This window comes from Canis aureus, chromosome 23, assembly GCF_053574225.1.
Source record: "Canis aureus isolate CA01 chromosome 23, VMU_Caureus_v.1.0, whole genome shotgun sequence".
Classification (NCBI taxonomy): Eukaryota; Metazoa; Chordata; class Mammalia; order Carnivora; family Canidae; genus Canis; species Canis aureus.
The window spans coordinates 35,844,587-35,868,298 of NC_135633.1; the positions used below are offsets into that span (position 1 = coordinate 35,844,587).

At 40.1% G+C, this 23,712-nt stretch overlaps 1 protein-coding gene and 1 long non-coding RNA gene across 34 annotated transcripts in view; one reads left to right on the forward strand and one right to left on the reverse strand.

Annotated features, from left to right (window-relative positions):
- Nucleotides 1-6,048: 6,048 nt before the first annotated feature.
- DLG2 (discs large MAGUK scaffold protein 2) overlaps nt 6,049-23,712 on the reverse strand; it is a 1,979,996-nt gene continuing 1,962,332 nt past the window's right edge. For all 33 annotated transcript variants that reach the window (XM_077867259.1, XM_077867261.1, XM_077867262.1 and 30 more), the window contains 5 exons: nt 23,497-23,598; nt 20,717-20,889; nt 18,467-18,576; nt 12,752-12,843; nt 6,049-10,785 (listed from right to left, as the gene is read on the reverse strand). In XM_077867259.1, the coding sequence (XP_077723385.1) occupies nt 10,679-10,785; nt 12,752-12,843; nt 18,467-18,576; nt 20,717-20,889; nt 23,497-23,598 (584 nt within the window). In that variant the 3' untranslated portion in view covers nt 6,049-10,678. The remainder of the gene's footprint in view (nt 10,786-12,751; nt 12,844-18,466; nt 18,577-20,716; nt 20,890-23,496; nt 23,599-23,712) is intronic.
- The window catches only part of LOC144294998 (uncharacterized), a 38,503-nt gene continuing 32,805 nt past the window's right edge, over nt 18,015-23,712 (forward strand). Inside the window, exon 1 of the long non-coding RNA XR_013362343.1 lies at nt 18,015-18,114. This is a non-coding gene — a long non-coding RNA (uncharacterized LOC144294998). The remainder of the gene's footprint in view (nt 18,115-23,712) is intronic.

A 23,712-nucleotide genomic window follows, 5' to 3' on the forward strand; every position in this document is an offset into this window, starting at 1 on the left:
AATACATTTTTACACCTGCCACAAACAACATGAAGCCATATATGTTTTTTTAAATTTCATTTATTTCTTCATGAGAGACACAGAGAGAGAGACAGGTACAGACACAGGCAGAGGGAGAAGCAGGCTCCATGCAGGGAGCCCGACGTGGAACTTGATCCCGGGTCTCCAGGACCACGACCTGGGCCGAAGATGGTGCTAAACCGCTGAGCCACCGACTGCCCCATATTTTTTTTTTTGCAGTATTCAACACATATTTATTAATAATTTACTATGCATAATGCAAGTGTCAGGATTCTACTATTCTGCTCTGTGCAAGTCCCATCAATAGGAGAATGAATGAAGTGAAAGTGGAAATATCTTTAAAACTGAAGTGACTCAGAGTTGAAGGTACTTTTTAAAATATTCTTTTATTGGAGTTCAATTTGCCAACATATAGCATAACACCCAGTGCTCATCCTGTCAAGTCCCCCCCTCAGTGCCCATCACCCAGTCACCCCAACCCCCTGCCCACCTCCCTTTCCACTACCCTTTGTTTGTTTCCCAGAGTTAGGAATCTCTCTTGTTCTGTCCCCCTCACTGATATTTCCCACTCATTTTTTCCCCTTTATTCCCTTTCACTAATTTTTATATTCCCCAAATGAATGAGACCATATAATGTTTGTCCTTCTCCGATTGACTTATTTCACTCAGTATTATACCCTCCAGTTTCATCCACGTCGAAGCAAATGGTGGGTATTTGTTGTTTCTAATGGCTGAGTAATATTCCATTGTATACATAGACCACAGCTTCTTTATCCATTCATCTGTCGATGGACACCGAGGCTCCTTCCACAGTTTGGCTATTGTGGACATTGCTGCTAGAAACATCGGGGTGCAGGTGTCCCTGCGTTTCACTGCATCTGTATCTTTGGGGTAAATCCCCAGCAGTGCAATTGCTGGGTCCTAGGGCAGATCTATTTTTAACTCTTTGAGGAACCTCCACACAGTTTTCCAGAGTGGCTGCACCAGTTCACATTCCCACCAACAGTGCAAGAAGGTTCCCTTTTCTCCGCATCCTCTCCAACATTTGTGGTTTCCTGCCTTGTTAATTTTCCCCATTCTCCCTGGTGTGAGGTGGGATCTCATTGTGGTTTTGATTTGTATTTCCCTGATGGCAAGTGATGCGGAGCATTTTCTCATGTGCTTGTTGGCCATGTCTATGTCTTCCTCTGTGAGATTTCTCTTCATGTCTTTTGCCCATTTCATTATTGGTTTGTTTGTTTCCTTGCTGTTGAGCTTAATAAGTTCTCTATAGATTGTGGAGACTAGCCCTTTATCTGATAGGTCATTTGCAAATATCTTCTCCCATTCTGTAGGTTGTCTTTTAGTTTTGTTGACTGTTTCTTTTGCTGTGCAGAAGCTTTTTATCTTGATGAAGTCCCAATAATTTATTTTTGCTTTTGTTTCCCTTGCCTTCATAGATGTATCTTGCAAGGAGCTGCTGTGGCCAAGTTCAAAAAGGGTGTTGCCTGTGTTGTCCTCTAGGATTTTGATGGATTCTTGTCTCACATTTAGATATTTCATCCATTTTGAGTTTATCTTTGTGTATGGTGTAAGAGAATGGTCTAGTTTCATTCTTCTGCATGTGGATGTCCAATTCTGTTCCATTGATCTATGTGTCTGTTTTTGTGCCAGTACCACACTGTCTTGATGACCACAGCTTTGTAGTACAGCCTGAAATCTGGCATTGTGATGCCCCCAGCTCTGGTTTTCTTTTTTAATATTCCCCTGGGTATTCAGGGTCTTTTATGATTCCACACAAATCTTAAGATGTTTTGTTCCAACTCTCTGAAGAAAGTGCATGGTATTTTGATAGGGATTGCATTAAATGTATAAATTGCCCTGGGTAGCATTGACATTTTCACAATATTAATTCTGCCAATCCATGAGCATGGAATAGTTTTCCATCTCTTTGTGTCTTCCTCAATTTCTTTCAGAAGTGTTCTGTAGTTTTGAGGGTATAGATCCTTTACCTCTTTGGTTAGGTTTATTCCTAGGTATCTTATCCTTTTGGGTGCAATTGTAAATGGGATTGACTCCTTAAATTCACTTTCTTCAGTCTCAGTGTATAGAAATGCCACTGACTTCTGGGCATTGATTTTGTATCCCGCCACACTGCCGAATTGCGGTAGGAGTTCTAGCAATCTTGGGGTGGAGGCTTTGTGTTTTCTATGTACAGTATCATGTCATCTGTGAAGAAGGAGAGTTTACTACTTCTTTGCCAATTTGAATGCCTTTAATTTATTTTTCTTGCCTGATTGCTGAGGCTAGGACTTGTAATACTATGTTGACTAGCAGTGGTGAGAGTGGACATCCTTGTGTCGTGTTCCTGATCTCAGGGGAAAGGCTCCCAGTGTTTCCCCATTGAGAATGATATTTGCTGTGGGCTTTTCGTAGATGGCTTTTAAGATGCTGAGGAATGTTCCCTCTATCCCTACACTCTTCAGAGTTTTGATCAGGAATGGATGCTGTATTTTGTCAAATGCTTTCTCTGCATCTATTGAGAGGATCCTATGGCTCTTGTTTTTTCTCTTGTTGATATGATCAATCACATTGATTGCTTACGAGTGTTGAACCAGCCTTGCATCCTGGGAATAAATCCCACTTGGTCATGGTGAATAATCTTCTTAATGTATTGTTGGATCCTATTGGGTAGTATCGTGTTGAGAATTTTTGCATTTGTGTTCATCAGGGATATTGGTCTATAATTCTCCTTTTTGGTGGAGTCTTTGTCTGGTTTTGGAATTAAGGTGATGCTGGCCTCATAGTACAAGTTTGGAAGTATTCCATCCCTTTCTGTCTTTCTGAACAGATTTAGTAGGATAGGTATGGTTTCTTCTTTAAATGTTTGATAGAATTCCCCTGGGAAGCTTTCTGGCCCTGGACTTTTGTGTCTTGGGAGGTTTTGATGACTGCTTCAATTTCCTCCCTGGCTATCAGCCTGTTCAAGTTTTCTATTTCTTCCTGTTCCAGTTTTGGTAGTCTGTGGTTTTCCAGAAATGTGTTCATTTCTTCTAGAATGCCTAATTTACTGGCGTATAGCTGCTCATAATAAGTTTTTAAAATTGCTTAGGGGATCCCTGGGTGGCTCAGCGGCTTAGCACCTGCCTTGGGCCCAGGGTGTGATCCTGGAGTCCCAGGATCGAGTCCCACGTCAGGCTCCCTGCATGGAGCCTGCTTCTCCCTCTGCTTATGTCTCTGCTTCTCTCTCTCTCTCTCTGTATGTCTCTCATGAATAAATAAATGAAATCTTAAAAAAATAGGATAAAATAGTTTGTATTTCCTTGGTATTGGTGGTGATCTCTCTTTTTTCCTTCGTGATTTTATTAATTTGAGTCTTTTCTCTTTGTTTTTAATAAGGCTGGCTAATGGTTTATTTATCTTATTAATTCTTTCTGGAGGTAATTTTGGGGTCCTAGTCTGGCTGTTGAATATTTATATTTGCAGGAGGCACATTGCCTCCATTTTTTCAGCCAGCTCTAAGGCTTAGATATCAGGATGAGCTGTTATTTACATCCTCAGAACCTCCACTCTCCCAAGTTTGAAAACCCTTGTGGGTATTTGCAGAGAGCTGTTACGTGCCTCCACCAGAATGTTTTTCCTCTTCTTCTTTTTTTGATATTAATATGCTATTTTAATTTTTTAAAATTGAAATATAATTGACATATAATATTATCTTAGTTTCAGGTGTACAATTAGTGATGTGACAATTATATACGTTATGAAATGCTCACCATGGTAAGTGTAGTTGCTATTGGTCACCATACAAAGTTATTACAATATTATTGACTATCTTCCCTATGCTATACTTTTCATCCCTGTGGCTTCTTTGTTTTCTAGCTGGAAGTTTGTGCTTCTTGATCCTCCTCATCTCTTTTGCATCTCCCCTCATCTCCCTCCCCTCTGGCAACCACTAGTTTGTTCTCTGTATTTTTGAGTCTGCTATTATGAAACAGTATGTATCCTTACTACCTGTGAGACACTCTAATTTCTATTTAACTTAAAAAAAGTGCTGGCTTATGACATACTGGTGGTGATAAGTAGCAGTTTGAAAAACACTTATAGCTTGGCCACTCCAGCATTAATGTCACCTGGGAGCTTGTTAGAAATGTAGGCTCTTGGCTCCTTCTCACATCTACTACATCAGAATCTGCATCTAAGGTGATTTTACATTTAAAGAGTAATCAAAGAGTTCTAGTTTTGCTCCAGCTGTGCTGAGGGGAACTGGGGAGAAAGTATGGACTTGACACAGGCCATAACATTAGAAAGGGGTGGGGATCAGTGTCATGATAGCAGTCATGCCTTTTGAGATGTCCAAGAGGGAACAGAGAGCAGCTAGTGGGGTTATGAGACCTGGCAGTCCTGACCCATAAATGACATCGTGGCCTGACAACTTCAGGGACACTGGGTCTGGTGGTGCTGGGAAAGCTGGTGTCCCCTCTATGGATGTTCCTTAGCTTTGTTCCCCACTCAGGCTTTTACAGTCTGTCACTAGATGTTTTAGTCTCAGAATATCTACAAAGACTGTAGGCTTGTAGCAAGACCCTCTGAGGTTCAGAGGTGTGCAATCCACTTCTTCTAGTTTTTGAGACTTCTAGACTCCATGTTTTTGAAGTAGTTAGTTACATAGAAGGTAAATAGGGAAACAAGAAGCCAAAACCTCCTCTAGCTTCCCCCACCCTGAATAAACATACCCATTATTGGAGTGAATCTGGGTTTTGTGTAGTGCTATCATTAATACTAAGCCTGGGAGACTGTGTAAATGTTAAAAATGGAATGTTGTTGAAAGTTGACACCTGTATTGGACTTGCAGCCTCAGTTAATGCCTTCTTTTTTTTTTTTGAATCTATTATTTTTATTTTTTTTGAAAAAATTATTTATCTGACACAGTGTGAGAGAGTATAAGCAAAGGGAGCAGGAGAGGCAGAGGGAGAAGCAGATCCCCTGCTGAGCAGGGAGCCCAACACGGGCCTCAATCCTAGGATCCTGGGATCATGACCCGAACCCAAGGCAGATGCTTAACCAACTGAGTCACCCCAGTGCCCCCAGTCAATGTCTTATAATGTTATCTCTGCTCACTGCTGCCAAGCCCCAAGGGCCAGGGACAGGACACCTGGTGGAAACTCCTGTGGGCCACATGATGGTATGGATGGTGTGGTCAAGTCTGGTTTCCCAAATGACTGACCCAATTATGTGATAGTTTATTGTGGATCAAAACATACTCCCCAGTAATTGCTTTAGGGGCCAAATTCCACTCCTTCCACAGGAGGAATTTGTTTTGGTCCTCTAGCTGTCAGACCTGTGCTGTCGGAATGTCAATATGACAGGACATATGCTTAACCTAGCAGGAAGAATTGAGAATATTATCTGGCAGATTCAGGTTCTTAAACCTGACATTTTTGGCATGTTCAGATCTCTGGAGCTGGTATATTTTGTGGCCCAGGGTACATGAATAATGACATCTTCTCTCCAATTTGTGCCTTTCTTCGCATTGTAAGTATTAAATAAGAAAAAAATTTTTTTTCTATTCTTAGTATCTTCTGGAATCTCACAGTTTTGAAACTGGGGAATGGATTTTTTTTCCACATAGAAGTGAGAGTCTTTAAAAAACCTGTCTTGTAACACATTGTTCACTCTTGGCCAGATCCTGATGAAAAGCAGGCCAGATAGCAACCAAATATTTAAAAATATGTAAAAATATCACTTTAGCTCCTCTTAGCAGTGCCCGCGTTTTTCAGAGCAAGCCTCTGCTAACTATACTTTAGCTCTGAAATCAGATCACTTTGGTAAAAATAGAAATGGATGATTCTTTACTTCATGAAGCAAGACAAATTATGCTTTGGGAGAAAATAATTTGCTATAAAGTATAAAATGTTTTAATATTTATATCTCATAATAAAACCATGACATGTTTATAAACACTCTATCAAGCATTTTACAAGGGGGCCACCGCTGACAACTAGAAACGCAATAAATATGCACAGACACACTGAGTATGAAATATACATCTTGATTTTATAATTGTGTGTGCTTTATTTTTTACACAAATGGAATGGAAGTGTCGAATATTTACACTTAACAGGAGTGTAAGCTGTGCAGTGTCTCTGTAAACTCCAGCCCAGGCAAAGAGTATTTCCCCCTCCCTCCCATCCTGCACTACAGCTCGATGGAGAAACGTCCTGTCAGAGAGAAGCACAAAACTGTCATATTGAAAGGATCTAACGGGTACAGCCTGGTGCACTCAGAATTTAAGACACACTTAGGAAACACAAATTCAAAAAGGAGAGAAGAAAAGTTTGCCATCCCATTGGGAGTCAACCTTGCCATTGGGTTGTCTGTCCTCATGAGTTGCTAGGGAGATTCTGTATTCTTTTAGGTGATCTTTATCAAAATCATCCACCTGTCTTAGCTTGTCCTCAGCTGCTACAAGAAACTGCACAGCTGTACAAGAAATGATTTCCAAAGCACAGTTTTCAGTGAGGAAGGATATTTACAGACTGGAGTGTGTGTGTGGGTTTCCATCCATATTCATTCATACCCAGTGTAGTATGTATATTACGCGATATACATACCACATAGACCATACATACACAGAAGTAAAATGCATATCCACAGAATTCTGTAGGGAGATCTCTGGCAAATCAGTTGTCAGTATGTCACTCCACATGCTTTCAGAGAAATGTCCCCTTCTCCCCCTAGGAGTGACAAATTACCACGATTAGCTTAGGAACTAGCCTGAGTCCTTGACTTGAATACTTTTGTAGGAATTTAGGCAGGACCAAGACAGGAAAAAAAGAGATGTTATTTCACCAGCGAGTCCATTCGATCTCACCAGAGCAATCACCAGCTGAAAAGCAGAGGGGGCTTCACATGAAAATGGGGGGGAAAAAAAAGCTTATGAGAGGGAAAAAAATGTCTCTCTCCAAACCAAGGCGATGGCATGGCTTCAATGAGAAGAAAGAGGTTTGCTGTCAGAATGATTTTGGGGCCAGAGTCTGCCTTTATAGAGAGGAACTGTCCTCAGAGCCACGGGGTGGTGCTGGGAGTGGGCTCCCTTTGGAGCAGCCTTCAGGCAGAGAGGCACCCAGGTGCCGCAGGGCCCAGAGCGCATGCATCCTCGCTGCCAGGGCAGCGGTGCAGGCTGGCTCGGTGAGGCGAGCTGGAGCTGGCTCCAGTCCAGGACCTCATGCTCAGCTTTGCTTTCTGGGCTGTGCAAGTGAAACGGTGACCCACAGGAATTGTGTCATCGGTCCAGTGTATGGACTTGCTGTCCGAATCAGCCATGAGCCCTTATAGGACAGAAAAATTACGGAGCAGAGTATGGGTGAGAAGATACTCAGAGGTGGGAGAAGAAGACAAAAGACAGGAAAGCAGGGGAAAGGGGAATGAGAAGGGGGAAGAGAGACTAAAGGAGGTAGAGAGATAGGAGAGCGAAGGGGAGGGAGTAACAAGAGACTGCAGAAGAAAGGCAGCTCTTGGGGAAGACAGGTCAGTAGGAGAAAAGGAGAGGTGCACACAAAGAGAGAAGGAATGAGACAGAAATGGAAGGAGGAGAGCAGAGGAAAGGAATGAGGGAAAACCAGAGGCGAGAGCCATAGGAGTGGAGAGCTTTTCCCTGGCTCAGAGTCTGGAAGGGCTGGCAGTAGGATCTAAGACAGCTCACAGGCACCTGAGTGCGGCTTAGGCTTCGGCTTTGGCTTCCATAAAAATGGGCTCACTGAGCAGGTGGAGCCAAGCCATGAACTTGGGGCAGTGGGGGTGGGGGTGGGGAAGAGGCCGGCAAAGAAATGGCCAACAGATCCCGTGGGAGGAGAGCAAAAAACAAATGCCCCTGCAATTCGCTGACAAATGTGATTTCGATTTTGGTAAGGCTGAGACCCCCGTGGTGCTACACATTGTACCAGAGCATGAAAAATAGCACCAGTGACACGATCTGGCACTTTTCCGAAAGGGCCCAGCATGTGAAGGTGACATTGCGCCCCCAGCAAGCCTTCAGATTGGAGAGAGCTCCGGACAAAGTTTGCAGTGTTAGCACCGGTCTGGCCCCAGGCTCCAAGTGCATTTGCACCAGATGTAATCTGGGTAACTTTCCTGCCATATCCATACAATCATCAGATTTGCTGCAAAATACACCAGTTCTTTGGAGCCTTCGAGACCTCAACATTGGGAAGCGCAAGACAACACAACAAATGGAGGTGTAAATTCTATAGGAAAAGACCCTCTCACCAATTTGCTTGGTGATTCTTCAAGCAAATATATATGTATATATATATTTATATAAATCTACATAAAAAAATCAGTGCAAATGCCAATTCTAATCTGGAAGCATCTACACTAGGAAAATAAATAATTATATTACTACAAAACCAAGGGTTGGTGGTTCAATTTGATTGTACTCAGCCACAGCAATACTTAATATTAAATGGAAAGCACATCACACGACCCGCGGAAACATCTACTCATTAAGGACAGTCCTTTAAATAAATGGTTGCATGCTCAGTTGAGAAACCAAAGAAGTTATTATGGTGGCCTAAAAATAGAGCTGGGATCAGGAATGGCATTCTGGTGGCAGAAACTTCTGGCAGCAATATTGATGAAACTAGGCCTTGACCTGAAACTGGCGAATTGCAGCCACGGACATATCTTTAAACATTTTGAGCACTCTAAGGAAGTCTCCAAAAATTTAACTTTCATCAGAGGGAAAATGCATTGCTAGCCCTTCCATTGGCAAAGGCAGCCTCAAGACTATAGGTAGGTGCATAATTTTGCATTTTTGTGTTTGTTTTAGTGACTGCAGCGAGGCAGACAATGGTAGTGTAAGATGAGCAACACTTGTTTTTGGAAAGAGACCCTCATTCTGAGCTCCGATGTTCTTACTGTGAAGAAGCCCCATCACTGCTGATGGCTCTATCTCTTGTTCTCCCATCCCAGCCTGCATGCTGGTTTGCTGCACAGTGTGGCAGGATCCCTGCCAGGTCTGGATGTACCCCAGAAATAAGGCGATGGGGCTTAGTCTGGGCATGCATAGAACCCAGAGTTGAGTGGTTATTGAGATCACCAAAAAGTCTCTCTCTAAACACCGTGGGCACAAGCAACACTGATGTCATCATCAGCTCTAAAGTGGGATATAGGCTTCGGGAGGTTTTTTTTTTTCTTAAATCATCATTATTATAATTGCTAAAAAATAAACTTGGTCCAGGTGCAGCCCCCGAAAAAGGCAGTTCAATTGGTTGAGCTCAAAGTTGTTAATTGTCTTTCCTTGTGGTTCTCTTTGCCCTGTACACGGAAACAAAAGTCTGCACCCCTCACCCCCCAACCAGGTATTTCTCTCTTCCTCAAAGAAATAGTGCTTCTTGGAACAGATCTTTGCATGGCTCGATACCATCTCTGGCTGTTACAAAAACCCTCAGTTACTTGTGAAACAGACAAAAAAAAAAAGTCCTAATTACTCATGGTTGGCTAACATACTAAATGATCCTTTGAGAATTGCATGTAAGTAACTAGGAACAGTTATTCAACTCTTTGCATGGCAGGCCCAGGTTGTTTAAAACGATAAAAGCAAAAACTTCTCTTTAGATCATTTGCATGAGTTTGTCTCTGAAAGCCATCAGCTTAGAGATGCATTAACCAAATGTCTTCCAAATATACCCATGAGGGCAACTCATAAGGGATGTGCTCCATGAGAGTGTGTCACTAATATGGAAGGGAGATCATGGGAGGTAAGTGAGGGAGAAGTCTTGGTCAGACTTTGGGAGGAACTCAGATGCTCTTAATGTATCATTGGCAACAAAAGGGAGAGTGCAACTTTCAGTTCTTGAATTTGATCATCTGCTGATAGTGCATTCATTTAGTCTTTCAATTAGTCTTTACAAAATATTTCACAAAACTTTTTTAACCTATAGAAATTCGTTTCTATACATTTAATATATTTTTATTGTATAAATTATTCTCATCTTTAGTGCCTTCTTTCAGTTTATAAATGGCAAAATAGACAACAAACAATCATAAAGCTAACCTCAGGTGGAATCCCCTCCTTTCAGTGAGGTTCAGTCCTCCATACACTTGTGAATTTTATGAAATGCTCATCTTTGTAGATGTCAAAGAAACTACACACTTATCCTTCCCTGCTATTATGCCGTCTCCAAAGGGACTCCTTTCCTTTTTCCTTCCTTCTTTCTTTTGTTCGTTAAGAAATCAAAGAGTGTGCATAGTTATAAAATTCGAAGTGTACCAATTACAGATGTGGGTAATGGGAAGGTTGGTGAAGTTCAAGTGCTGGCAACTTTTCTTTAAAGCAAAAAACACAGAGAGCTCAGCAGCTAAATCAGCTCTGGACATCTGCTGGGGTGAGGAGGCTGCCCATCTCTTGGGCAGAAAGCCCGTCAGAGGTTCATCCCTATACCTGGCACTTTGAGCAAACCAAAGCCTTCCTGCATACTGCAATGTCTTTTCTGTCCCACCCTGTGGCCCCTCCGTTTCCTTCATGGCTTCACACAGTTTGTGTTGTACATTCATAAGAATTCACATTGACTGCAAAAACATAAATGCAACAAAAACATAAAAGCCTCCAAGTAGTATATTATATATATTTTGTTCTTCTAAATGCTCTTCTGTCATTGTCGGAGGTGCAGTAGCTAATTTATAACTTTTCCTTTGAGGGAATCCAGATGAAAGGCCCAGATTGCTCTTCAATAACAAGCTTGCATTGATTATATATATCTTCTAAGGTGTCTCCTTGGACAATAGCTAGAACAAAAGCAAACGCGCTAGAGTTAGGAATCACTGCCTTGTTGGTGACGAACAGTCATCAATCACACAGCAGAAGCTCAAACCAGGGACAGACAAACTCATCTGGAAACTTCTATTACCTTGCATTAGTAAGACAAAGTGGGAAATTTACTTAAGCGAGGTCACATCAGTGAGTAAAAGAAAAGAAGTATGCTTTCAATGCATGTCCTAGATCAGATAACAAATTAGTTACACACAGTCTTTCTACCTTCTCCATGTCTGTTTTTCGTCTGGACAATGAATCATTTATATGTTGAAATTTTATGGGTGCCTACTGTTGGCCAGATACCGGACTAGGCACTGATCAATTTTCAGATGGAGATCTCCCTGCTTATCAAAGAAATCTGGCCTTTTATTCTGTATACTGTATTAACCTTGGTAGATGCAGAAATTTAGACATTTTAGACACCAAGAAAATAATGAGGTTGTGGAGGCAAATTGAGTTAACCCCTCCAACTCCGAAACCCTTAATGGGAAACCACACTCATTCTCCAAGCAATCTTATAAATTGATATTTTGCCATAACAGGGCTGCTCATGTTGAGAATGCCTTATGAGAGCTACTTATAAGAAACATAAATAAGAGGAAATATAAACAAACTGTTAACCTGTGAATTACCTAAAACCCAAGTCACCTGAAGCAGATTTAAGTATATTTCATAATCTCCTTTGAACTAAGTTAGCTTACAGATAGATCTCCAAAACATGTCAATACTATCTATAGGACGTCAGAGATAATCAATGAATTGCTACTGAGACATAGTTTAGATTTTCAAAAACAACCCTGAGAATATATTGATTACTCTATTTTACTTTTGAGTATGAACCACTGGTCAAAATGTGCATAACTGTGATTTGATGTTTATACCTGGATTTTCTTTTGGGATAAAACATAACCCATACCTTTATTATTGATTGAAATTTTACTCAAGATTACTGGGTTCAACATATTTGCACACCGCTAAGCCATTGGCATTTTCATATTCTGTATAAGGCAAACAGTAAAGCATCTAGCTTCTCAAAAGGTAATCCAGGAAGAAATTTCTTCTTTCTAAACCATTCGTTGTAAGTTCGATTACCAAAGGGACTCCTTTGGATTACTCTTTGGATTTGACCAGTGTTTCATGAAAGCATGATAGAGTAGAGAACCCAGGAGACCAGGGCAAGAAAACCTTTCCCTATTCCCCAAACTTCATGTTTCCAAGGAAATATTTAAAAAGAAAAGAAATGTTTTGCACTGGGCCTTGACATGGAATTAATGGAAACACAAAGAAGCATCTTGTTCAATTGCTGCTAACGGGAGCCAGACCTGCAGGTCATTGAAGCAGAGAATGGAGCCATGAGACTGCTTCTCACGAGGCACTGCTTTGGATGTTGCCTAATTGGGTCCTAAAAGTTTCCTCTTCAAGTATTCTGATGATATCAGGGAGATAGTTTAATGTCTAAAATCTTCTCCTTTTTCTTTTCCTTTTTTTTTGATTTTTAGAGAGGGAAAGAGGGAGCAGTGACAAAGAGATTTCCAAGCAGGCTCCATGCCCAGCACAGAGCCCAATCTCAGGACCCTGAGATTTGACCTGAGCCAAAATCAAGAGTGGACACTTAACTGACTGAGTCACCAAGGCACCCCACCTAAAATCTTAATAGTGGGAGACAACTCAGTGCCATCTGTGACTCATGCTTTTGCAGAGGGCCAGTGGGAATCTAGAGCTGGCTGCAGCTAAATCCAGAGAAAACAGAGATCCATAGTTCTGGATCAGATAGGTAAAGCAGAGGGAAATTAGGATTACTCAAGAGGAAGGTTTTAGGGCCCAGATAAGGCCTGGTTTTAGGGCCCAGATAGGGCCCTGGTAAGGCCCAGAGCCCCCTCTAATGCCAAATGCTAGACAGTTGATCCTTTCTCACAGTACGAGGGTAAATGAACTTACCTGTAAAATATTCTCCAAATTCTTGTTCTAGCTTAATTGCACGATCATAGGTTTTCTTGGCTTGTTCCTCTGTTAGACGCTTATTCATCTCCCTGGGAAAATGAGGGTTTGGTATTAGCACACACACGGAATGTACCAAATCCTGAAAAATTAAAATGTGTGGCAAAAATGAATCCTGCAGGAAGCACAGTGTGGTCTTACTAGCAGCTTCCTAGTCCTTATTTGAGACTCCTCTTTGGAGTTGGAATAATTTCAGCGACAAGGACCCCCTCCCAGAGGGCTCACCCTCTCAGAGGGCAGTCTCTCGGTTCCACACTAGATTGATGTAGAATCTATCTCTTTATGACTTTCAGTCACTGCTCCCTGTTCCGTCCTCTACAGTCACACAGAGTACGACTAAACTTTCCTCCTTGATAGGCACTAGGATCTTTAAATCAAGTGCTCATTCGTCCCTTGAGGCTACCACTCCTTCAGAATAAATTGCCCTACTTCCTTCGTCTACTCTCATTGGATGTGATTTCCAGATCCTAACCTTCCTGGTTACTCTTCCTTGGACTTTGTCCTAGACTATCTTGACCTCTCTTAAATGTAGGACATAGATTCGGATGAAATCGTCAAGAGGTGGTCAGAGGCAGGGAGAAGAGATAGAGAGAAGGGAGGGGACATCAGAGCCTTTGGTACCTCATCACATCTGAGAGAACCAGACTTGACCATTGGCAGGTCCTGCCCTCACAGAAACCTTTGAGTTCTCCACTCCCCATTCTCCCCATGGGCTGCTGTTCATCTTCAGTGTGGAGTGGGAAATATGTGGAATGGAGAAACAGAATGTGCTTTCTGAGAATTATAGAAAATGTGACAGGCCCTTTAGTCATGTGCATCTTTCAGGCCGAAGGGGGCATTCTGTGGCTCTCCCTGCTCAGATTCTACAAGGGGTGAAGCAAATATCTTTTTTTTTTTTTTTTAAGATTTATTTATTTACTTCAGAGAGACAGAAAGAGAGCGAGAGAGAAAGCGATCAAGAGAGAGAGAGAGAGCTAGCACAAGCAGGGGGAGGGCCAGAGGGAGAGAGAGAGGGGAAGCAGACTCCCTGCTGAGCATGGAGCCATCCCGTGACCCTGAGATCATGACCTGATCAGAAACCAAGAGTTTCACGCTTAACCACCTAAGCCACCCAGGTGCCTCGAACTTCATCGAATGCCTCAAATCAAATGGCATTTGAAGGATTGGCTGAGGGAGGTGTGAATAAATAGACACAGAGAGAATGTAACAATCAAACATGCTGGAATCAAAATTTTTTCCAATAGATTATAATAAGCAAGTAACCTACATGGTGAACAAGGATAGAGGATCTCAGGAAGAGGCTCCATGTTGATTTGGTTTTTTTGTTGTTCTGATAGGAAAATGGGCTATAAAGGAACTACGCCTGGGACTCTGACTCTGTCCCTTTCTTTCTGTTAGTCTGTCAACTATCGGTGTATATAAGTGCCGCTTAGTCATTATAAGATTATTTAAATAGAGCCTCAAGAACAAATTGAGTAGGAAGGAAATGGAAAATAACCCAATCTACTGATTCCCAATCAGTGACAGCTTTATCTTTCCATGTGCTCTAGGTGGGAAAATATTTTGCCTACCAAACAAACCATACTTACTAAGTAAAAATTATTTTATCTTCACATTTTTTCTTAATCAAAGACGTTTTATTAATCAAAGTGAGAATTCTTGTCTCTTATCATCATATGAATACCAGTGTGGCTGCGCTGGGCTGATAAAAGTCTAGCCAGGGGCAAAGGTACTTTGGTTGGCCCACTGGGATGCATCACAGGGGCACACAGAATATTGAAAGCATTGCTGCCTTTACATGCCACTGAGGAAACCAGAGACTGGGGTATGGGAAATGTGGTTTTAGGGCATGTCACTGTGGCCTGAAGTGATAAAGGGACTTGACAGGGTAAAAGAATAAATCTGATGTCAGAACTCAAAGTTTTGGGGTTCTTTTATTTTTTTATTTTTTATTATTTTTAAAATATTTTATTCATTTACTCATGAGACACACACACACACACACACACACACACACACACACACACACACAGAGGTAGAGACATAGGCAGAGGGAAAAGCAGGCCCCATACAAGAGCCTGATGTGGGACTCGATCCTATGACTCCAGGATCATGCCCTGGACCAAAGGCAGGCACTAAACTGCTGAGCCACCCAGGGATTCCTTAAGGTTCTTTTAAAATCAGTTTTTAGTCAAACTGGGATCCCTGGGTGGCACAGCAGTTTGGCGCCTGCTTTGGCCCGGGGCGCGATCCTGGAGACCTGGGATCGAGTCCCACATCGGGCTCCATGCATGGAGCCTGTGTCTCTGCCTCTCTCTCTCTCTGTGTCTATCATAAATAAATAAATAAAATCTTAAAAAAAAAAAAAGTCTTTCCATTATACCAAGACTTTCTCAAGGGGTTTATTTGGAAAAAATTTAAAAACTGATGTCCTATATATATATATATATATATATAAAACCTGATGTCCAATATTAACATGATTTTCAACATTATCTGATGGCTGCAATAGAAAAAAATAGGAATTTCCTGAACTCTTGATGTTGAGATAAACTCCTCCTGCCCTGAGGGATGGTATCTAGGATTCTCTTCCCAAATAGCACAGTCCTAGAAGCTGTGAGTGGATGTCACCCTTGGATACAGAAGATGTTAGGCTAAATCCAGGGATACATTTCATAGAAAGATTGAGTTTTGCTCCAGGTGTCAAGAAATCATGTGATGCTGGATCTTCTTGGACTTCCTTGCTCATGCTCTAGCTTGTGTTCTTTGAATTCCCTTGGCAATTACTGTAGCCATGACTGAATTCCAATTTTATCCTTTGATGTATCATCTATTATATACTTTGTCTCCTTGTCTAATCTGTGAGTTCACTGAAGGCAGAGAGCAGGGTTATGTTCATCAGCATGTGTCACGGAGTCTGGTTCAAGGCTTATTTGTTGAATGAGTAAATGAATGAATGAATGGAAAACTAGATAAATAAACATAATTATGGTACAGTTGAAGACAAAAGAAAACATGGGCCACCGCGGGAGCAAGAAGGTAAAATCAGATTGGGGCTGGCAAGAGAGAGACACACAGGAAAGCTTCACACTGCCAAGAGGTGGGGGTGAGCAACAGAGGTCATGCAGTGGCATGCTATAAAAAGAACATCTCTTTTATATACACCCTTGATTTTATGCTCCTCTGAAGAGCCAGCTATGTATGTGCTAATAAGCTCTGTGGTTTGCTGTGGGTGATGCACTTGAGAAATAATGTGTGTGATGATGTATCAGTGCCTAAATGTGACAGCTGCCATGCTTTTGTTCCAGTTGACCTAGCATTCACTCCTCCCTGGGGAATGGGCAATTCATGCCAGCTTTGCTCCCAAAGTAAAAACCCTTGGAGAAGAGGGAAATGGAAAGTAAACATTCAGCATGTAATAATAAGATCACATTAGTCTGAATGTCATCATTACTGCACTCAAGACTCATGAATATGGCTGCAGCAAATTATGTCAGATTCACGGTCCTCATTGTGGAATCCAGCCTTCGGTATGTTTAATTTTCCTTGGTGATAAGTGGCTGTGACAGCGCCCCAAGGCAAAACTAAATAAGTCATCTCATAGTTGTGGAAGGAAGTAGACCCTTCTCCTACCGAGCACCAGATGGAATGTCTCCCAATATCACACTGAAGCAAATGTGAAACTGCTGTTTCTCCCTCAGGCCTCACTTCCCTGGGAAGCCATTTATCCCACCGAGTATTTATGATGTGAAACCTTATTCTTCTATTTCTGAAACAGGCCTTTAAGATGCTGTTCCCAGGAGGTGCTGTTCCCATTTTTCTATTCTTCTTCATGTTAGCATTGCTAATAACATTTATGAGGCTCTTTACAGATTATAAATCACTTTTGCATAATGAAATTTATGGTTGCTTAATTTACTTTGTGCACTACCCAACACTGTATCCTATGTGAGGAGAGATTTAAAGCATGCTATCAGGGATAATAATATCAGGAACCAGTATTTTATCATCAATTCATATTTCTCCATGGGCTAACCATGGGCAAAACTCTTGATGTTATAATTTAACATCTAAAAACCTAAAATCTTGGGGTGGAAAGTACTGTCAGTGACCTCTCGATTTTATTTTTTCATCCTAGTAAGAACCTTTGTCCATCTTTTATTTATGGGAATGGATTCTGCTTTTAAGACACCTCTCTGGCAATTTCCCCAGAGACTGTGTAACTTAATTCTTTTAGGTTGCAACTCTTTAGCTACTGCAGCTTGCTCTATTTCTCCACTCATACAGAAGATGTGGAACAGTTGGCTGATACCTCTGCAAGTAATTGTTTCACCTCTGGGATTAAGCAATTTCCTTTTCTTTGGTTTTCCCATGCACACTATTTTCCAGTACTCTGGAGTTCACTTCTGCACCCTGTCAAATGCTCTAAATCTCAAGGCCCAAATGGAGGCACATTTTAGCAAAGCTCTTACAATAGACACACTAGCATTATCTCTTGTGACCTCTTGGAAAAGGTAGTTTTTGTGTTTTGTAATGATAAAATAGTTTCACTCCTTTAACAATGAAGTAACTTGAAATTTTTTAGAGTTATAGTAGCTACTACTTATTGAGTGTTTATATACGCTAAAGACCATATGGGGAGCTTTGTATTCATGATCATGTTTAACCTTTATACCAGCTGTGAGGTATGTATTATTAATGTGCCTAGTTTTGAGGAGAGGAACTAAATCTTAGGGCCGTCAAATAACTTGCCTGAGGTGACATACTGATCAGAGGCAAAGAGAAAAACCAAATCTAGCCCAACTGGTTGTCAAGTGCCTGCTATAGCCTCTTTGGTCTGCTACCCTTTTGGCTACTGTAGCCTCATGTTTGTAAGGGAGTTGTCTAGAAAGCAATGTCAACAATTTCTATCAAACTGCCACTGAAAATGTGTTACTTTATAGACTGGTTGTAAATATTTGCCCAATTTGTTTAATGAATTTGAAGGAAGATATTTTCCCAGCCCTCTGAAAAAAAAAAAAAAAAGAACAACAAAAAATCCAAGTTTTTGCCTTATTCATAAATGTGCACTGGTATGGAGCTATTGGTGTAAGTTACAGATGTGCTACTGCCATGTCACTAAGAAAACTCCCTATTAAGAATAGTGTTCTACATACATGAGGTTCTAATTAAGGAACAGAAGAATTCTATGCTAGAACTAAATGAAATGTCAATACAAAGAGTCTTGGATATTGTCTGTTCCCTCTACAAAAACCCACACATTTTAAAAGATTTACTAATGGAACTGCTTTCACAAGAAAGAGGTAAGCAAAGATGATTGCTTCCTATCATTGAAAACCAAACAAAACAACCTACCTTCGAAACAATAAAACAAAACAAAACAAAACAAAACAGAACAAATCACACACATACACACTAACTTGTGAAATGAACATAAAAATCAAGAAACATTAGTGAAGACATGTTAGGGAATTACTGACATTATGTCTCTAGTGGTTCAAAAGACTTTCATATATTTTTTCAAAAAGGAAATGCTTAAAAAAATAAATAATGGCACTTCTGACTTATAAGCACTTATGACAAAGAGCTGTCAGCAATTTGCTGTGTCACATGGAACAGGCAGCTGGAAGACAGCCTCCTGTGCCCTCCACTTACATCAGAGGTTCCAGAGATTTGGGCTTAATGAAGATGGCAATGGGATAGAGCTGGGCAACTTGTAACCGCTTGATAGCATTTCCTGACACGTCAAGTATACAGTGTTTGCCCTGGTAGAAAGAGAAGAAAAATATGGAGTTAATCCAGAAAGAATGATCATAACCCAACCAAAACAAACAAACAAACAAACAAAAGCAAAACAAAAAAAGTAAGCATGTTTTAGAGGAAGGTAAGGGATACTGAATTTCTAAAGGTTGGAAAAGTATCATTGCAAAGCATAAATAATATGCTATTTATTTATTTATAAATATTTATTACTCCCTTACAAGGGCCTGCCACTGGGATAGAGATTTTACATTAGCTTAATTTTCTTAAGTAAATACCTGACGTTTTGCACAAAGATACATAGCCTTATATGATATGATTAGGTCCACATTCATGAAGCTCTCAAAAAACATCTCTGAAGACAACTGTCAACAAGAAATCCCCAAATCTATGAGGTAGGTATTATAAGCCACAATGTATGGAAGATAAGACTAAGATTTAGAAATAATAAGTAACTTGCTCAAAATCTCAGTGTTAGAAGAACTCAAACTCAAGTCTTGAGCACTGACAGTATCATTGGCTGGAATAAATAGAAACCTCATTGTCTCACCCTGACCAATGTTAAGTCTGGAGGAATGATGTGAATCACGTGAATTTGGACCAATTTCATAAACATTTGCTGAGTGCTTATCTGTATCCTGCCCTGGATATGCTCAGTCTAGTATAGCTCAGGACAGACACAAAAAGAGTTACCTTCAATATTACATCTTAAGTGCTGAGTGTATGCACAGTGAATGTAAATTTCTTGTTTGTTAAATGAAAACTCTATTACATATAGCACACCTCATTTAACTTGGCTTCTACTGCAATGAGTGCTCAGAGCAAGGAGTTGCTTTGTGAAGTATTTTAGGAAAAGTAGATACATTTGGCAGACATCATATTCTAACTCCCGGAGAGAGATGGCCTCATTACCCTGAGGCCAGAAGAACTTTAGAAGAGAAAAGGCATATTGTACAGATAGTAACAGTCCTAAATCAATAATAGAGGATTAAAAACTTCCTTTAATACCCATGTGAAAACAAAGAGACTCCAGCAAATACTTGAACCGACTAAGATGGTTCAAGCCCTGTATCACATAAGTAATAAATTCCAAGCTTGCTCTCTGTGAAATGTAACAGCTAACCAGAATGTCTACATGCTGCTTGATTATTCACTGGCCAGAACGTTTCAAGTTAACAAAGGTTGTATTTACATGTTCAAAGGAGAGAATAGATGCAATCATCCAGGAAACTGATTAGAAACAATATGATATAGCTCATAGATATATATAGCTAATTTTTGAGGGAGAGCGAGAGATGCAGCTTATTGTATTCTCAGGTAGACATTAAAATTTCTTTAACTTTTTACCAGTACATCAAAAGGTTGTGTCAAAAAAAAAAAAAAAAAAAAAAAAAAGGTTGTGTCAAGTCACATCAAATCAACCCAATAAATATTAATTATATAACAAATATGATTGACTCTTAACTCTTTTCTTTTCTTTTCTCCCATGAAATTGGGTCTTCTGTGTTGACAGATTAGGATCTCTCTATAGGCAGATCTTAGAGGCACACCCAAGAGCCTTCCTATCCTGTTCTCTCTCTCTCTCTTTTTTTTTTGTTCTCTCTTGAACATTCTCTTCTTTTCTGTGCCCTTGAAATGATCGATGGGAAGGGAATGGCAGTATTCACACCTCCTCTAAGTTGGAATTTCTGCCAGCTATAAGCTAGGCCCTACCCCTCTTCATCTGGCTACCCCTCACTATAAGGGTCCCAAGTTTTCAGGGAAATAAAATGTAACTCCTGCTAATAAAAAGAACTGAGGATGCTGATTTAAACAACCAAGAGTAATAAAGCTTCCTTAATAAATTCAATGTTGTTTACTGGGGCCAAAGATAAGTGAGTCAAGGACAAAGTGAATCTCTATAAACTTCAAGCTGTTAATTGCCTTTAGGTTTATAACCCCCTTCTCCCCACAAGTCAGTCAGCATGCTTTATTGAGATTAGAACAAAGATTAATGACCTTGCTCTAAAGTCATTCTCTGCTTGGAAGTCTTAAAAGGAATAATCAAAATTTACAACTGCAATCAAGAGAGAGTGGAGACCAAAAATGCAGCTTGCCACCTGGGAACCTTCTTTAGAGGAGGTATAAGATGATTGGTGGACGTACCCTTTCTGCTACAAATCTCACAGACTGCACACTGGTTCCATATAAGTTGTCATTGTACTGGCCAGCTTCTATAAACTTGTGCTCTTGGATATCTTTCTCCATTTGTTCTCTGGAAATGACAAAGTGATAGTCTCTGCCATCCACCTCATAGTCACGCTTTGGCCTCGTAGTATCTTTATAAGACAAAAATAATACAATTAAGGTAATTTATATTCATAAATGTCCTTTACACCCATTTTCTTCACCATACCCTCAACATAGATATACAAAAATATGTAATATGGAGGGCCATGACATAGTGACAGGTACCAGTCAGCTTCCCATGGTAAGCAACTATAAAACTAGACAAAGTGTAGGGAACAGCTGCTGTCACACATCAGATGACCAGCAGCACAGGGCTGTGATTTTGAGAATGGAGAAACACATGATGGGAACTCTATATTCACTCTACTTTCATTTACAACTGGAGGGTGTAAAGGTTTTTTAGTGCTAGGAGACACTAGAGTTCAGTTAGAACTGTGCATTTGGTTGAGTACCTGGAAAGGCTACAATTTAACATTTTGTTTTATTTTGTCTTATTTTGTTTTATTTAGAGAGTGAGGTTGTAGGGAGGGGCAAGTTCCACATCCAGCATGGAGCCCGATGTGGGGCTGGGTTTCATGACCCGAGATCATGACCTGAGCCAAAATTCAAGACGCTTAACCGACTGAGTGGAAAGGCTATAATTTAGAAGGTTACTCTAGATTTATTCTAGACCCACCTTCACAAAGTGTAAAACCAAGTCATAATTGAAGAAGCTGATTTGCCAGTAAGTTATTATCAGCCAGAACAAAAACATAATATCCTATAAATAAAGATAACTAAATCCAGACTCTCAATAACATAGTGTCACAATGTACAGGACACAATAAAAGATTACAGGAGAAGCAAAAAAGCAAGAAAATGTGTCATATAAATAGGAGGAAAAAAATGGACAAACAGTAAAAATTTATTTTGGGATGTGAAAGATGTAAAATGAGATCACCACAGTTAAGGTGGACTAAAAGTCATCAACTCTAACCATAGAGGTGACTAAATTTCTTAGTAAGAACAAGGGAAAACAATCCTCTCAGTATAAATAAAAGATGTTAAAATATTTCCAATCTTTGACTCAGATATTCTCTTCCTAATCTATCTCAAAAAATTATCAAAGCTTCAGATAAAGTTTTACCCTTAAAGATGTTCATTATATTTATTTATAAATTATAAATAATTATAACATAATTATAATTATACCTTAATTATATTTCATAATAGTGAAAAGGAGAGACAACCCAAAATCCCATAAATGAGGAATGATTATGATGTAATAATTATTTAAAATATTACCATAAAATTTTAAATAATGTTAAGCCAAAAATATGTATATATCCAACATGCACCCAAACAAAGTAGAAAATATGTGTATAGAAAGAAGGAATAGGTGAAAATCTATGAAAACATTAACAATAATGTTATCTCTGGATACTCTGTGAAAATCTTTATGCTTTAAATTTTCTCTTTTAACTTTCTTTTTAGCATTTTCCAGGTTTTGTACAATGAATATATATTGAGTATCATTAAATTGTGTTATTACACTATTTATTTAAAACTAAAGAAAGAGTGTAAGGTGGAGGGAAATTGGAAATGATAATTAAGGACTGTCTCGTTTTTTTCTTTCCAAAATGGAGGAACACACTGGAGGCTAAATGGAGTAGGATTTGACTGAACATTTCTGTCTGGAGTCTTTCTCGAGATAGGCTGTATGGCAGGATCTGAGTCCTTGCTGGGAACAGTTTCATGAGATATAATTCCCTTCTGTCTCCATACTTGCACACACATGACTCCTACTATTCTTAGGTATTCTGGGTAACATCTGCAGTGCTGAAATGTAAGAGACACTTTAAAGCACAAAGCTTAAAAAACGTATAATAAGAAAAATATTTTTTGGGATCAGATTTAAGAGCTCAGTTATCTAATAAACTGAAATTCCCTGTGGAAGGGGGGTGGTCTGTTTAAACACACTCACACATACTGCCACACATACACAGAAGCAGAAGTCCAATACACATTTTTATGTAATGCAATGAGTAGGGGGTGAATGGGAAAGTGTGGTGTGCATGGGAGATAGAGCAGATAGACTCTTATGGGGCTACACTCCGAGGGACCAAGAGATCCGATGATTGTCCATGAGGACAAGAAAGCAGATTAAAGTCTGTGATGGCCTAGAAGGTAGATTAAAGTTTTATATGCTTTCTTGTCTTCATCTGCTCAAATCCTAGCACTTGGAAATTACCCATGGAAAAGGCTGTTTTGTTTTGTGATTGACACATGGCCCTAAGTCATCCTGAGATGATTTTAATATGTGGCTTTGTTTCTGGTCTCTCTTATTCTATGGGAAAAGATGTTTCAGTGGCATTTCAATCAATTTATAAAGAAATATTAATGCCTATAAACAATTCTATGCTATTTAAAGGCTATGGGAGTTACAGAGAAAGGATTCATTCTGCTTTCTGGGGGACCACAGTCAGTTTGGAGAACTTATTATACTCTACTAAATAAGGAACAATACATGGCAGCACTGATGAAAAGTGTTAAGCAGAGAAAATTAAATAAAGTGCTCAGATGGAAAAAAAAGATGTTTGGATAATAGATAACTGATAGTATCTGAATCACTGGAGATCATTGGAGGAACAGAATTACATTTATCATCTTGAAAGGAGGGGAGCCTTTCTTCTAGCAAAAAGAGACACAATACTTACGAGGCACACAGGAGCCAAATTTGTCAGGGAATTCAGATATCAAGTCGTCATTGATCCGATCCTTCATGGGGCCCAGGATAATTACTGGCCGGGTATAGTTTACTGCAGAGAGGGAAGGGAAGAGGCAAATGAGGAGAAAGACTTGGTCAAGACGGCACAACTGCCCGACATGGGTGAATCTGAAGGCAATACTGCCAAACAGAACTGCTGACGGTG